This window comes from Convolutriloba macropyga, chromosome 13, assembly GCF_964194025.1.
Source record: "Convolutriloba macropyga chromosome 13, txConMacr16.3, whole genome shotgun sequence".
Lineage (NCBI taxonomy): Eukaryota > Metazoa > Xenacoelomorpha > Acoela > Convolutidae > Convolutriloba > Convolutriloba macropyga.
In genome coordinates, this window is record NC_134480.1 from 18459074 (window position 1) to 18476090 (window position 17017).

Consider the following 17017-nt stretch of genomic DNA (forward strand, 5'->3'; position numbering starts at 1 on the left):
AGAAAATAAGATTACGCAAAACAAAAAAAATCGAGGGCGCAAAAGTCACTCGAAGAGTCAAAACGGTCAAGCAAAAATTTTGCATAAAAACATATTTCCAATAATTGCTTCAAACTTCGATCGAGCGCAATTAAAAAGCAGGACCGCTATAATAGCCGGCTGAGCTTGTTGTAGAAATTTTAGGAATCGAGTGTTCCATCTTAATTTAACAGAGTTGACACCGTAATGATGCGATCACAGCTTTAAAAAATAGAGAAACGACCTCGACGAATCCTTCAACGTAAGGAACCTGAAGAAACAACTTGCACTGAAGGTTGTCAATTCTAAATATCTCATCAGTTATTTCCCTCAAATCACCTACTCATTGATACGCCTAACAGTACTAAATGAAGTCCTCGTCAACTCACCTGCTGGTTTCAGTGTCTGACTCGTCCGAACCCTTGAGATCCGAGTCACTGTCACTCTGTGCCTCGTCTCCGATGTTCTTGATTGGGATGTTCTTCTGCTTCACAAAGTCAAACAGCTTGTTGTACTCCCCACGCTCTATCTGGCTGAATGTATAGCTCTGCAAACACACATCGTCACATATTCTTAAGCAGCAGTCATTATACTAGCATGCTTCAACTCACATTGAGTGAACCCTTTGAGTAGTTAAGAGCTTAAATTACCAAGATCATAAATAATGATGAGAAGTTGACTATACACGAGCATTTTGATATAGCAACCAAACCCTGCTGATATCATGTTACTGCTCTTCTTGGAATATGTCAATCCAAAAACCTGAAAACTACCGTTTCGGCATCGCCTAACCAATTTTTGTGGACCAATTGATCGTCTATAATGCTCGACCTCGCTCTATAAATAATCTTTGTCATCTAACAGGGAGGTTCGGAAATCAAAACAATATTCCATGAGTATCGTTCCGAGCTAATTCCTCGTACAACTGTCTGCTATCACCTTTTCACACTTTTCAAACAAACCTGCTCTTGTTTGCTGGTAACTTCGAAGTCAAAGGACCTTAAGGTTCCAGTGCCTCTAGCAAAGTTCACGTGTGCTATCTCATCGAACCTCAAATGAATAGGAGGTCTGGGGACATACAAGAAACCACGTTCAAGTGGGTAAAGGTAGCCTGTGTTGCTCTTGTAACCACAGAAGATTGCGGCTTTGTCCGAATCACTGAAAATACACTAGTTACATACTTTTATAAGCAAGATCCCTGGTACTAATTCCAACGATCCAAATTTAACTGATACAAAAAATATGCGCAAAAATTTGTCATTTTGTATTACCAACTTTGTCTATCTTACAAAGTAAATTGGGTATAGCAATTAGATTTTTCAAAGAGCATCGATATGCTTCATTTTTTGAGAATCAGCCCCGCAAGGCAATCTTTAAAAAAATTACACACCACCCAATTTACCAAAACATGACCAACTGATGTCGACTGATTCGCTCTCAAACGACAGGCCGGGGTTCGTTTCTACTGTAGCGTGCTTCAGCCCTGGGAGTTGATTTTACGTCCTTTAGAAAGAAAGAAAGAATAAATTTCTCCAAATATTAGACAGCAAATTAAATCAATTTAATTAAAACAATTACTTAATCATATAACATAACAACAAAACGTATCTCGGAGAGGACAGATAGACGGGGTTATTAAACCCACCTAGTATCTGCCCTGGCTAAAGTTAAATAGTTACAGTTAAATATTTAACATTCCATGAACAGGTCACCGGTGCCAACGCCTAGGCAAACAAACCTCAGAACGCTGTCATAGAGACATGAACAAGGAACAGTGCTTAATCGGAAGAACGACTAACACTGTGTCTTTGCTAACGAGAGAGACGTTGATTCCTAGCTACTATGTATTAAATAAATAAATTTTTTTTTCTGCAGTTCGATTTTCTTGGTCGATTTTCTATGTGTAGACTTCGTTATTTTGCAAAAATAATACCATTTTTGAAACCTCGGCACTTACGAAGTAAGTGCCATATACCAAAATACCGTATTGAATTATTGGTTTAACATTGCTTTGGTAGTAATCAATTAACTGTTTTCGGGGTACATAGTGACGCAGCTTACATATAATACCACACTGTTTTGAGAGTCTTTTCTTAATATATTCTATATGTGATTGAAAGCTTAACTTACTATCTACCAAGATTCCGAGATACTTAAAGATTTCCAACTTCAATAAAAACATCATCAAACTTAAACACTGATTTGGAAGCATTATTTTTGTTCCCTATATTCATTTGTACGGTTTTTTCCATATTTAGTATTAACTTATTAGCAATCAACCAATTATTGATGTTCTGCAGATCTTCTTGCACTGAATTATTGTCTTTATTGATTGCGGTGAGGTTTGTATCATCCGCAAATAAAATAACATCAAGAGATTTGCAAACTGTTGGCAGATCATTGATATAAATGAGGAACAATAACGGACCCAAAATTGAGCCTTGTGGAACCCCACAAACTATGGAATTCCACGATGAACAGGCCCCATTAACAATAACCCGCTGCTGTCTCCCATTTAAGTATGATGTTATCCAAGTGAAAGCTGGGCCCCTTATACCAGTGTTTTCGATCTTTTTTAATAAGATATCGTGCTCAATGGTATCAAAAGCTTTTTTAAGATCAAGAAAGAAACTGATAACTTTTACATTTTGGCAATTCAATCTTATTTTTTCGACTAATTCAACAAGAGCGTCAATTGTACTGTGTTTGGCACGAAACCCAAATTGCTTATTGAAAAGCAAATTATGATGTTCCATGTAGGCATATATGCGAATGAACAAAGCACGTTCTATAATTTTACTCCAAACAATTAGAAGAGAAATTGGTCTGTAGTTATTTTCATCAAGTTTTGATCCATCCTTGTGAAGGGGAATTTCAGATCATCGGGAAACACTCCTTCTTCAAATGATTTATTGATTATCTGAGTTAGGTATGGAATCGTGATATTTGATGATAACTTTACTATGACATTAGAGATATCATCATCACCAGATGAAAATTTATTGTCTAGATTTTCAATGATTTCTCTTACCTCGTCAATGGTTATTGGTTTTAGATACATGGAGTGGTTAACTTCGTTCATCTCAGGTAAAGGAACATGTTTGATTTTTTCTTTCAACTTCGGACCAACATTAGTGAAGAATGTGTTAAACTGCTCAGCAATGTCAGCTCTGCTGGAATCAGTGCAACGTTCACTACATGAGTTGAGCGCCGGTACTTGCGAACTTTTGCGATTAGTTCCTTTTATATCATTGATTAACTTATATGTTTGCCTTGAGTCTCCCATACATGATTCAAATATTTGTCTATAAAAATCTTTTTTAGCTTTTTTGACACATGTTTCAAATTTGTTGCGTAATAATTTGAATTTTGTCGCTGCCTCATTATTTTGCGGATTTTGTTTCATGTTTCGATGTGCTTTATTTTTTTTGAAGCGCAAGTTTTTAAGTGAGTTGGTAAACCACTTCGGTACCTTAGACTTTTTATCGGTCAAGCATTTCAGAGGAGCATACTTGTTAGTGGTTTCCAGGAAAACGTTGTTGAATTTAGTAAATAATTCATTGGTACTATCAGAATCTAAAAAAGAGCATCGATTCCTTAGGCTCCAGTCTAAGTCAATTAAGTAGTTCGACAGTTGCTCTTGATTTTTTATAAAGCTTATGTCTCTAAACGGCAGATAGTTTTGTTCAGTATCAACATTAAGTGGCCACTTCATTAGGATAGGATAATGATCCGAGAAGTTTTCATGAGTTAGTACACTAAAATCAGAGCTGGCCAAATTTTGATATATAAAGTGGTCTAGACAAGTTGCGGAGTTAGAGGTTTCCCTTGTAGTTACCAGATTGGCAAGCTCAAAATCATTAGAAGATATCGCACATAAATAATTAGATTGTAATTGGTTCTTTACATGAATGTCAATGTTAAAATCACCAGTTACAACGGTAGGGCAATTTAGGGACGTTAACTCATTCAAAAAATTATCCAATTTTTCGACGAATTTTAGTTTATTTGTTCTTGGTGGATTGTAGACAGTAGCCAATTTAAAGCTGTACTTTTTATATTCTAATGAGACAAGAAGGGTCTCTTCCATATCTGTTGAGTGTGTTTCTAACAAGGACATGGAATCCTGAATTTGTATCATCACACCTCCGCCATGTGTGTTTCTATTCTTAATTGCATAATTCTTATAGCCAGGAACCAATAAGGAATCGATGTCATCGTTATCAGTTAACCAAGTTTCGGTGAGACATATTACATTTGGTGGAGACTCAAGACTATGAACAAGTGCTTCCAAATCATTAAGATGTTTTTTTAACGACCGAACATTCACAGTTAATATAGACATAGTAGTTGGTATAATAGCACTAGGAGGGAGAAAGAGATTAGGATCCAGATTCTTGACTTTTTCTGATAAAAACTCGATTATCTTTAAAGCAGCTCTGTACAGTATAAAAGTCGTATCCCAACGCTTGACCACCATCATATAGGGAATTAATTTTATAAACTCTATTGTCACCTCCAGCTTTGACGTAGTGTAATGTTCCTTCTCTTGACCAAACTTTCTCGATGTTGTTGTCACTCCTCATTAAATTAAAAAACTTCAGTCTAGGCGCAGTCATGTCTTCAAAAATTCGAACGTTCTTCAGTTTGTCGAAATTTTCCAGATTTTTCTTGTTTCTTAATAAATTTACCTTTGCAACTCTCCGGGAGAAACGAACAATCAGAGGACGTGGACCTGGCTTCCTAGTCGGCACTGGATGAGCAATTGAGATATCGTTTGCACTAACCTCAGCATCAAGTAAACTAGTAAGATCAACAACTCTGTCCATAACATCTGCAGAACTTTCAGGCATACCAATTATTCGCACATTCTCTCGTCTGTTGTACGATTCCAGCATTTCACTTTCACATTTAGCTTTCAGGTCACTTCTTTCTTCGGCGTAAAAAACTGTTTCTTTAAATTCCCTCGTGATGTCTTCTCTCAAACTTTTAAGGCTCTCATCAACGGCGGCTTTGATTTTCGTAGTCAGTTGATCTTGAATCGTTTTGATAATATCGGGCATTGACGAAGCTACTGCTGCTTGAATTGCTTCTTGAACCGTTTTTCTTTGGTAAGGGAAGGGGCAATAACTTTACCAAAGGGCTTCGAATGATGTAAGATCCTACTACATACTACCAAAAATGATTACATTGAAACGGAGAACAGACTAACGTTGTACTGAGTGCTTTCAAACGACTGGCATCGAGCTGGCTTTGGCGGTTGTATCTACCTTAAGCTTCAGCAGGCTAGCACAAGGGAGTGCGGCACGGGTTCAAAATAACTGAAATTACCCTTTACACCAAAATCAAAGCGTACATTTCAGCAGAATGCAGATCTTTGGGAAGAGTGAGAGAGCAGAAAGGAGTGTGGGTGTAAAAAAAAATTTAATTGCCTTTCAAATAAATTGAAGCCTCCCCAAAAGTTTTGGTGAAACGCATAGCAGGGCTCTTAAAGAAGTGCTCAGCGACTTAATGCACTGGACCTTTGTCAGCTTATTCTAATACCAAAGCCAAAAGTCACAAATTTTATTGTTAAAATCGGTAGTATGAAGACCAACAATTAAAATATTTGGTAAACTTCAGTTAGGAGCAATTGAAAATTTTTGAAAACAAAGACACCATAATGAACCAGTTTTAAAGATGTCAGTATTGGAAACTGAGGTGTACTACCGCAAAGATACCTCCACTTATTAGTCTCGAACCCTCACTGGGAAGGGAGCAATCCTATATCTTTGCGGTAAACCACCCCAGTTTCCACAACTGTTTTCTTTACACCATGCAATTAACTTTCCAGCATTTTCGCTGCTCTTAGACTAATGATGTTAATCTGAAGAACTAAGCCCCACGAAGAAAAAAAATTCTTTCAAAAAAATCTCATTTTCTTCAAAAATGGACTCTCTCCGTTGGCATAAAAACAATTGCTTCCAATTGAAGTAAAAGATGATTTTGGCCATTTTACTGCGGGCATGCTAACAACTTCTCAATACGCAAGAGTAATACTGTAGCAACATTTCCTTTCACATTAAAATGGAGCAGTCAGTACCTACCCTTTGAAGCTTCCTGGCACTGTGATTTTGCGATTAGAGAATGCCTTCATTCCTCTACTGAACATCTCGTATGTGAGTCCATTCATGTTCTTCTCAATCTTCCCTTCATACTTCTCCTTTATCTCCTCTCTGAAATAAAGTTGTTTGTTTAATTGTTCCTCCTCTGTATAAAGGGGGAAAGATCAGAAGCTCAGAGTTTCTGCGTAAAAGCTTTAACTAAGCTAAAGTTGCATTGCTTAGACCTACATTATTGGGGTGCAATCAATTATGTTCGATAGATATTTCTATTTTGCCGACGAAGTCAGGAGCCTACTTATCATTGGAAAGCCCTTCGCGAGCGAATTAATTCAATTCGAGGCTTGCACATTCTTCTTGTAGTTACTGGCATTCAGCCATATCAAAACTTTTGCCCATTTTGCCACTACCTCAATTTTCGATACTTGAAGCCCATTTACTCTCTATTTTCAAATATATTTGTTAATATTATATACTTCAAAAATATCTAATTTTGCTAGTTCAGATTTATTATTGAATTACTAATAGCTATTAAATAAAACTATAGTTTAAAAACTTATTTACCCTTAAGAATCTATGTAATTTTGACATTAAACAGTCCAATTTCACATAAAATTGTTCAATCAGGTTGTTACAATAGGTGGCCAAAATTGTTCCTTTTCTTTCAAATTACATTTGCGAATAAAGGTCCCTGAGTTACGTACAAAATGAGCACAACATAGGTATGGGCTCATTTTAATTTAATTAAAATTTTAGACAAAAACAAAGCACCAGAATCGACAGGATACGCATCTACCAGAAGAAACATTTCCACTTACTCTGTTATCTTCAGTTCTTGTTCTATTTCTTCATCTTTATGAAACTGACAAATGACAAAATGGTAACGTGTAGCTCCAGCTTTTAAGGGAGGATCCAGTGAAACCTAAAACTCAACACATTTTTCAATATGCCTAGATGAAGACAGCTGATGTGTATAACATTATGAACTACTAACGACAAAAAATATTTGATTGCCATCATTGTGAGGTAGCAAAAACAGTCTGAGCATTGAAGTGTATTGCACGATCCAAACATTGGTTTTTCCTCGCATCTGAATACACGTAGGATAGAATTTAATCTCGTGTCTTCCCCTGAAACGTACATTTTCCCGACTCAGTTATCAATATGGAAGGAAATTCTAAGCGCAAACTAAACGTGACCAATTAAACAGATCGAGTTACGGTGCTTAAAAACTAGGTAATAAAACAATCTCGAAACACCTGTAACGGTTAACAGTTTCAATTGAATATTTTTCATTTGAACGATGCACATTCTTATTTTACACAATAATTGCTAAAAGTTTTTAAGTGAGTTGGTAAACCACTTCGGTACCTTAGACTTTTTATCGGTCAAGCATTTCAGAGGAGCATACTTGTTAGTGGTTTCCAGGAAAACGTTGTTGAATTTAGTAAATAAATCATTGGTACTATCAGAATCTAAAAAAGAACATCGATTCCTTAGGCTCCAGTCTAAGTCAATTAAGTAGTTCGACAGTTGCTCTTGATTTTTTATAAAGCTTATGTCTCTAAACGGCAGATAGTTTTGTTCAGTATCAACATTAAGTGGCCACTTCATTAGGATAGGATAATGATCCGAGAAGTTTTCATGAGTTAGTACACTAAAATCAGAGCTGGCCAAATTTTGATATATAAAGTGGTCTAGACAAGTTGCGGAGTTAGAGGTTTCCCTTGTAGTTTCCAGATTGGCAAGCTCAAAATCATTAGAAGATATCGCACATAAATAATTAGATTGTAATTGGTTCTTTACATGAATGTCAATGTTAAAATCACCAGTTACAACGGTAGGGCAATTTAGGGACGTTAACTCATTCAAAAAATTATCCAATTTTTCGACGAATTTTAGTTTATTTGTTCTTGGTGGATTGTAGACAGTAGCCAATTTAAAGCTGTACTTTTTATATTCTAATGAGACAAGAAGGGTCTCTTCCATATCTGTTGAGTGTGTTTCTAACAAGGACATGGAATCCTGAATTTGTATCATCACACCTCCGCCATGTGTGTTTCTATTCTTAATTGCATAATTCTTATAGCCAGGAACCAATAAGGAATCGATGTCATCGTTATCAGTTAACCAAGTTTCGGTGAGACATATTACATTTGGTGGAGACTCAAGACTATGAACAAGTGCTTCCAAATCATTAAGATGTTTTTTTAACGACCGAACATTCACAGTTAATATAGACATAGTAGTTGGTATAATAGCACTAGGAGGGAGAAAGAGATTAGGATCCAGATTCTTGACTTTTTCTGATAAAAACTCGATTATCTTTAAAGCAGCTCTGTACAGTATAAAAGTCGTATCCCAACGCTTGACCACCATCATATAGGGAATTAATTTTATAAACTCTATTGTCACCTCCAGCTTTGACGTAGTGTAATGTTCCTTCTCTTGACCAAACTTTCTCGATGTTGTTGTCACTCCTCATTAAATTAAAAAACTTCAGTCTAGGCGCAGTCATGTCTTCAAAAATTCGAACGTTCTTCAGTTTGTCGAAATTTTCCAGATTTTTCTTGTTTCTTAATAAATTTACCTTTGCAACTCTCCGGGAGAAACGAACAATCAGAGGACGTGGACCTGGCTTCTTAGTCGGCACTGGATGAGCAATTGAGATATCGTTTGCACTAACCTCAGCATCAAGTAAACTAGTAAGATCAACAACTCTGTCCATAACATCTGCAGAACTTTCAGGCATACCAATTATTCGCACATTCTCTCGTCTGTTGTACGATTCCAGCATTTCACTTTCACATTTAGCTTTCAGGTCACTTCTTTCTTCGGCGTAAAAAACTGTTTCTTTAAATTCCCTCGTGATGTCTTCTCTCAAACTTTTAAGGCTCTCATCAACGGCGGCTTTGATTTTCGTAGTCAGTTGATCTTGAATCGTTTTGATAATATCGGGCATTGACGAAGCTACTGCTGCTTGAATTGCTTCTTGAACCGTTTTTCTTTGGTAAGGGAAGGGGCAATAACTTTACCAAAGGGCTTCGAATGATGTAAGATCCTACTACATACTACCAAAAATGATTACATTGAAACGGAGAACAGACTAACGTTGTACTGAGTGCTTTCAAACGACTGGCATCGAGCTGGCTTTGGCGGTTGTATCTACCTTAAGCTTCAGCAGGCTAGCACAAGGGAGTGCGGCACGGGTTCAAAATAACTGAAATTACCCTTTACACCAAAATCAAAGCGTACACTTCAGCAGAATGCAGATCTTTGGGAAGAGTGAGAGAGCAGAAAGGAGTGTGGGTGTAAAAAAAAATTTAATTGCCTTTCAAATAAATTGAAGCCTCCCCAAAAGTTTTGGTGAAACGCATAGCAGGGCTCTTAAAGAAGTGCTCAGCGACTTAATGCACTGGACCTTTGTCAGCTTATTCTAATACCAAAGCCAAAAGTCACAAATTTTATTGTTAAAATCGGTAGTATGAAGACCAACAATTAAAATATTTGGTAAACTTCAGTTAGGAGCAATTGAAAATTTTTGAAAACAAAGACACCATAATGAACCAGTTTTAAAGATGTCAGTATTGGAAACTGAGGTGTACTACCGCAAAGATACCTCCACTTATTAGTCTCGAACCCTCACTGGGAAGGGAGCAATCCTATATCTTTGCGGTAAACCACCCCAGTTTCCACAACTGTTTTCTTTACACCATGCAATTAACTTTCCAGCATTTTCGCTGCTCTTAGACTAATGATGTTAATCTGAAGAACTAAGCCCCACGAAGAAAAAAAATTCTTTCAAAAAAATCTCATTTTCTTCAAAAATGGACTCTCTCCGTTGGCATAAAAACAATTGCTTCCAATTGAAGTAAAAGATGATTTTGGCCATTTTACTGCGGGCATGCTAACAACTTCTCAATACGCAAGAGTAATACTGTAGCAACATTTCCTTTCACATTAAAATGGAGCAGTCAGTACCTACCCTTTGAAGCTTCCTGGCACTGTGATTTTGCGATTAGAGAATGCCTTCATTCCTCTACTGAACATCTCGTATGTGAGTCCATTCATGTTCTTCTCAATCTTCCCTTCATACTTCTCCTTTATCTCCTCTCTGAAATAAAGTTGTTTGTTTAATTGTTCCTCCTCTGTATAAAGGGGGAAAGATCAGAAGCTCAGAGTTTCTGCGTAAAAGCTTTAACTAAGCTAAAGTTGCATTGCTTAGACCTACATTATTGGGGTGCAATCAATTATGTTCGATAGATATTTCTATTTTGCCGACGAAGTCAGGAGCCTACTTATCATTGGAAAGCCCTTCGCGAGCGAATTAATTCAATTCGAGGCTTGCACATTCTTCTTGTAGTTACTGGCATTCAGCCATATCAAAACTTTTGCCCATTTTGCCACTACCTCAATTTTCGATACTTGAAGCCCATTTACTCTCTATTTTCAAATATATTTGTTAATATTATATACTTCAAAAATATCTAATTTTGCTAGTTCAGATTTATTATTGAATTACTAATAGCTATTAAATAAAACTATAGTTTAAAAACTTATTTACCCTTAAGAATCTATGTAATTTTGACATTAAACAGTCCAATTTCACATAAAATTGTTCAATCAGGTTGTTACAATAGGTGGCCAAAATTGTTCCTTTTCTTTCAAATTACATTTGCGAATAAAGGTCCCTGAGTTACGTACAAAATGAGCACAACATAGGTATGGGCTCATTTTAATTTAATTAAAATTTTAGACAAAAACAAAGCACCAGAATCGACAGGATACGCATCTACCAGAAGAAACATTTCCACTTACTCTGTTATCTTCAGTTCTTGTTCTATTTCTTCATCTTTATGAAACTGACAAATGACAAAATGGTAACGTGTAGCTCCAGCTTTTAAGGGAGGATCCAGTGAAACCTAAAACTCAACACATTTTTCAATATGCCTAGATGAAGACAGCTGATGTGTATAACATTATGAACTACTAACGACAAAAAATATTTGATTGCCATCATTGTGAGGTAGCAAAAACAGTCTGAGCATTGAAGTGTATTGCACGATCCAAACATTGGTTTTTCCTCGCATCTGAATACACGTAGGATAGAATTTAATCTCGTGTCTTCCCCTGAAACGTACATTTTCCCGACTCAGTTATCAATATGGAAGGAAATTCTAAGCGCAAACTAAACGTGACCAATTAAACAGATCGAGTTACGGTGCTTAAAAACTAGGTAATAAAACAATCTCGAAACACCTGTAACGGTTAACAGTTTCAATTGAATATTTTTCATTTGAACGATGCACATTCTTATTTTACACAATAATTGCTAAATGAACAAAAAATGAGATGTAAAGCCAAACGCTTGATGTATTACTTACTTTGGCAGTTGGCACATGACTTCTTCGAATGACATGATGGCTGTCCCAGTGGCAGATAGAATGTCAGCAGACGCCATAACTTTGTCGTGGAAATCGGTGACCAAATCAATTTCTGCCTCGGCACTGTTTGGAACCCAAAATCGCATTTCAAACAATTCGACATCTGCATCATCATTTTGGTGGAATTCAATTGCAACCTGCCAAAGGAGAACAATTAAACTGATCTTAAAACCAACAAATTTTTGAGGGAAAATACTGACCTCGTTTTTTCCTGGCGTGTCGCATTTGGTCACATTTCTCAGTGGAATTTCGAACGATGGTTTTTCGTCCACCAAAAACGAAAGCATGTCATGTTCAAACTCAACTTTTCCATGATTCCAACCTTTCACAGACAAATCTTGCTTCTTCAGAGCTACGCCGAACGTTTCGGCAAAAAATGTCTTGATTGGTTCATAATCAGTTTCGCGGAAACCTGCAAATTTGATGACACTTCTGCCTTTCGTAATGAACTGCAATTCATAAAAATATGCAACCCGAAGCCACTTTACGAGTTCAATTTCACTCGGTGTAATATTCTCTACTTTTCCAGTTGAATCATTTTTGAATGATACTCCATTCGAATGAACTTTGAATTTTCCTTCGTACTGAAAAAAATAACATGAGCTTATCTTTAGAAACCTTACGCAACATGGTTATAGTGCAGGTCGGAAAGACGTGAGAAACAAATTGATAACATGTACAGCATTTTTCTACTTACCAGTGCTCCTCGAACAAATTGTTTTACACCACTAAAATCAAGTGTATCAGACATTCAATCTGCAAGCAAAAAATAATTAATCAAAAACACCGCTTCCGAGCACTGGGTGAACAATGGCTGGTACGGGGTCCTCCCGGCTCATAATAATAACCTCTACATATAAATATGAAGACAAAGCAAGGGTCAATTCAATTACTCCCACTACAAAAATTCAGCGCCCTTTTATAGTGTATTCCCGGTGATGAGGGATGGTCCTAAATCAAACACAGGAGAGCGGTTTCTGGACGAGAGCAGTGTACCTTGCGAATCTGTCCGGCAAACATTTCACCTGTGATGTTCAACGCATGAATAACTTCAAAGAACGGCTCACAAGAGTGCACTTCAGATACTTCGGCAAAAAATTTGACTACGGAAACATTTGTACATGGACACTTTCATGTTTGAGCAATGAATGCAGAAATATAAAGAAATTAAACTCTGACTGAAACTATTGACTGAAACGAAAAGTTTCTTTGGATGACCCTAAATTCTTTATTATTATTTACTGAAAAATGATGGGCTCTCGGATCCGCGTCAAAATGTTGAAATATCACTACAAATTAGTTGTCTAGCCTGTCCCCCCCCCCGGATAACAACATAAGTTGGGGTTTTCCCCATCTTAGCCCATTATAGTATATTTACCACGATTGGGGAGGGGCTGTAGGTTATTTGAGCACTAAGCGCGGGGGGTTAATGGGCGACCCTTAATTCATTAAAAAGCTGAGTCAATTAAAAAATTCAATGTACAAGCGTTTTCGCTATAACTAGCATCATCAGGTAGAAAGCAACTAAAATTTATCCTGTTAAAAATTAATATGATTTCAGTTCCATAAGCAAAAACAGTAAAATAAGTTCTTGGAATATTGTTTATCGTGAATACAAAAATTTTCGTAATTTTACTTTCAAATTCGTTTTTAATTTTTATTCAAATTCTTTGAATTTAGATTTTTGAATTTGATCGTGATTTTCTACAGTTTAGGTAAAAATTTTGAGTAATGTAATTGGTACTGTTTTGGGTAATTTGGGTAATGTTTTGATTCTTTATAATGTAGCTTTCGAATTGAGTAACGTGGCAACTGTTAACTAGTATTTCAATCACAATTAATGGCTTCAGCTTGCTCATCGCGCCTGTTCATCAATGACTTCCTCTGTTCTACATCAAAACGAGTTGTGCTTCGAGTTTTTGTGGCACATTACGATGTTCTATTATACGCCAATCAAACGCGCATGATGCGTCATAACTTTCAAGCGCATGCTGACGTACCGGTTATTCCTTTTTGATGCTCTTCCATCCGCCTGATTATATGTCTGCAAGTTTACGCAACATAGGTAGGTGGAAATGCATCCACTACTAAGCGTTATTTCATATAACGGTTGCCATCAATGCTGGTCAAAATTGGACTTTAGGGATGGTAAGCAGATTTTTAGTTTCCGTATTGTGTAGATCTTTGTAAGATGAGTTATTTTTTGTAGCTGTTCTTCAAGTCTATTGCTTAATTGGCCCCTCTTATAAGCCAACTCGAATCAGCAATAAAGCCATCAAACTGCAGGAAATGACTGCAGCAGAACAAAATTAGATTTAATCAAAACTCAAAAATGATCAAAATTGAAAAAAAAAATTTAATATTGGGACCGAACAATTGTAAAACCCACGATTTTGGGAAGGAGAAGCCTGAGCAACCCGAGGTTATAGCAAATGGTTAGGTTTATCTCTAAACCATTTGCGGACCCAACTAAGGTTGAGGCATCAAAACACACAATTATTGCTAATAGCACTTAGAGGGTGCAAAAATGGCAATTTTTAATAATTTAACATTTATTGTTAATTATTCTAAATTGTTTTTAATGATACTTTAGTTGTTCATTAAAGGTCGAATACTATAAGGTTGAAGCAATTACAAATGCGAAAACCAACAGTCAGCAAAAGCTAACATTGCAGCAGTTTGACATTTAATTTGTGAACAATGAATAAAATCTTTTATTTGCTTAACCAATCAGAAATAAGTATCAATGATAGGATCAACGATATTAAACTGATTATTCACTCTAACTCAAATGTTTGAATAGCGAAACCATTTTGTATTTAGAACCATAAGAAATTGATGAAAAGAGCAGTTGACTCTCAAAATAGACTCTATTCTAGATTCTTTTTTCAGTCTTTTTCGCCAAGTTTTGTTATAATCAAGGTTCTCCGAGGTCTAGGTTAGTTAAGTTCTCCTGACAAACAATAAGCAACAAAACTAACACTGGATGAAGCGCTATAAAATCTTGAACAAGACGGACCATAGATTATCACCAAGGACCTGTTGAACTTCAATCAATATTAAAGTTGAAGTCCTTTAATAAGTCCGCGCAACTGTTTGTTACTAAAAAAATACTAATTCATGGAAACCAAATTTCAACCAGGCCGGTGTAAAGCTCGAAAACCAGGCTATATATTTCGATTCCGTTGAGATTTTTTAGCCGCTGCAACATCCCGTTCCCCGACCGAGATAACAGAACGAGCAACAACGAATCTTCAAATCAATTGGGTGAGCCAGAAAAAAATCCTTGCGATGGCTGGAAAAGGTCCGGATAGACATTGGAAAACAACTAATTACAATATGTCATGCCAGATCAAGAGACTAGAAAAAGAGAAAACTAAATTGCTCAAAACATTTGACAGAATTTTTGCTGATGTGAAAAGTCACTTGGCTCAGAACAAAACAGTGAGAGCAAAAAGAGCATATCGAGGTTTCTTTAACACTAACGATTATCTCGAGGAAAACAGAGAACAACAGAAACATCTAAAACAAACCAACTATTTGGAGAGTTTCGATGCGGACAGCGAACGAAAGGTAAGAGAAAGAAAGGAGACACTCTATGGACTAGTTGAACAAACACTACAGAAAATTTCAGTTGATTGCAATTCCAAGTTCTATTCCCCTTAAAAAAGAAATAGCTTAAAATTGAAAATTTCTCCGACTCTTATCGTTGCTATTATTTATCTTAGACTTTGACTATTGTCAACAAACGATTGAAAAACGTGGAAAAAATTAGACGATCAGAAAACAAAATGTCCAGAGGAAATTCCTGCAACTGTATACAAAGATGCTCAAGGGCAATCAGTAAATCCTTAAACCAAGTTTTCTACATGATATTAAAAAAATTTGTTATTCTTTTTAGGAGCAAAAATGCAGTTGTTGTTCCAGCTAAAAAAATGTTGTATGTCTGAAGCAGAAAATTAAAGGCAAGGTTCATTGAAGAGTTGCATCAAAATTTATTTAACAATGTTTCTTTTTATATCATCAACGTTTTTTTGAGCCACTATTCAATCTTCAATCCGGACCGCTGTGGTTTTCAAAAAAATTTTATTGCATCGTTCATGTTTTTGTTTAACGAGAATCTATCTATAATCTAATTAATTCAAAAGAAAATAATTAAATTATGAAATAACTTTTGAGTATGTTGATCACAATTCAATCTTGATGTCCACGGGGACCTGATCAAGTAAATGTAATCCTACATAAATGGAAGAACACAAACAGGTCGAATCAACGCTCATGTTGTTGAAAGCATTACTGTTACAAGTTGGGTCCTGCAGGGTTCTTTTCTGGCATCTCTCTGTTGCATTTTACTGCAACAAATTACAAGGACTTGCAGAGCTGTTTTTTTCTGCAACGACAAAGCTAATTTTAGATTGGTTAATAAGTGTAGAATGATTTGTCAAAAAGGATTTACTCGGATGAAGAATTGGACTGAACACCACAAAGTTCCCATAAACATTGAAAATGCTTTCTTGTCTCAATGTCTATTTCTATTTTAATTTATGTTCTTTCGGAGGCTCGATAAAAGAAGTACACAAAAATAAATATTTAGGATTTTGTGTAACACGTAATCAAAATTAATTCAACAATGTTTCTTTTTATATCATCAACGTCTTTTTGAGCCACTATTCAATCTTCAATCGGGACCGCTGTGGTTTTCAAAAAAAATTTGTTGCATCGTTCATGTTTTATTTTAACGAGAATCTATCTATAATCTAATTGATTCAAAAGAAAATATTTAAATTATGAAATAACTTCTGAGTATGTTGATCACAATGCAATCTTGATGTCCAAGGGGACCTGATCAAGTAAATGTAATCCTACATAAATAGAAGAACACAAACAGGTCGAATCAACGGTCATGTTGTTGAAAGCATTACTGTTACAAGTTGGGTCATGCAGGGTTCTTTTCTGGCATCTATCTGTTGCATTATACTGCAACAAATTACAAGGACTAGCAGAGCTGTTTTTTTTCTGCAACGACAAAGCTAATTTTAGATTGGTTAATAAGTGTAAAATGATTTGTCAAAAAGGATTGAAAAATTGGACTGAACAACACAAAGTTCCCATAAACATTGAAAATGCTTTCTTGTCTCAATGTCTATTTCTAATTTAATTTAAGTTCTTTCGGAGGCTCGATCAAAGAAGTACGCAAAAATAAATATTTAGGATTTTGTGTAACACGTGATCTCAGGAGGGATCTTAAATTGGCCTGTCTATTTTTTAAATGCGTTGCAGTGTATCGATTTTTTAAGTTCAGTACTTTTTAAATTATGTTTTCTTAGTCCTAAACTGTATATTAGGCTAGAATAATTTTGAGACTGTCAACTATACAAGGCAAATGTCCGTTACATTAAGAACTAACTATGTGTTAGATGATTATAACTGAATGCTCGAGAAAAAATTTCATCT

The 17017-nt window shown here is 36.0% G+C and overlaps 2 protein-coding genes across 2 annotated transcripts in view; one reads left to right on the top strand and one right to left on the bottom strand.

Moving 5' to 3' along the window:
* The window catches only part of LOC142352000 (FACT complex subunit SSRP1-like), a 42288-nt gene extending 29967 nt beyond the window's left edge, over positions 1–12321 (bottom strand). The window contains exons 1-8 of the mRNA XM_075404316.1: positions 12261–12321; positions 11764–12147; positions 11504–11700; positions 11114–11249; positions 10938–11041; positions 10105–10233; positions 981–1176; positions 408–565 (exon numbers count right to left, since the gene is read on the bottom strand). Of these exons, the coding sequence (XP_075260431.1) occupies positions 408–565; positions 981–1176; positions 10105–10233; positions 10938–11041; positions 11114–11249; positions 11504–11700; positions 11764–12147; positions 12261–12314 (1358 nt within the window). The 5' untranslated portion in view covers positions 12315–12321. The remainder of the gene's footprint in view (positions 1–407; positions 566–980; positions 1177–10104; positions 10234–10937; positions 11042–11113; positions 11250–11503; positions 11701–11763; positions 12148–12260) is intronic.
* The window catches only part of LOC142351986 (small ribosomal subunit protein eS25-like), a 128917-nt gene that overhangs the window by 77166 nt on the left and 34734 nt on the right, over positions 1–17017 (top strand). The window lies entirely within an intron of this gene.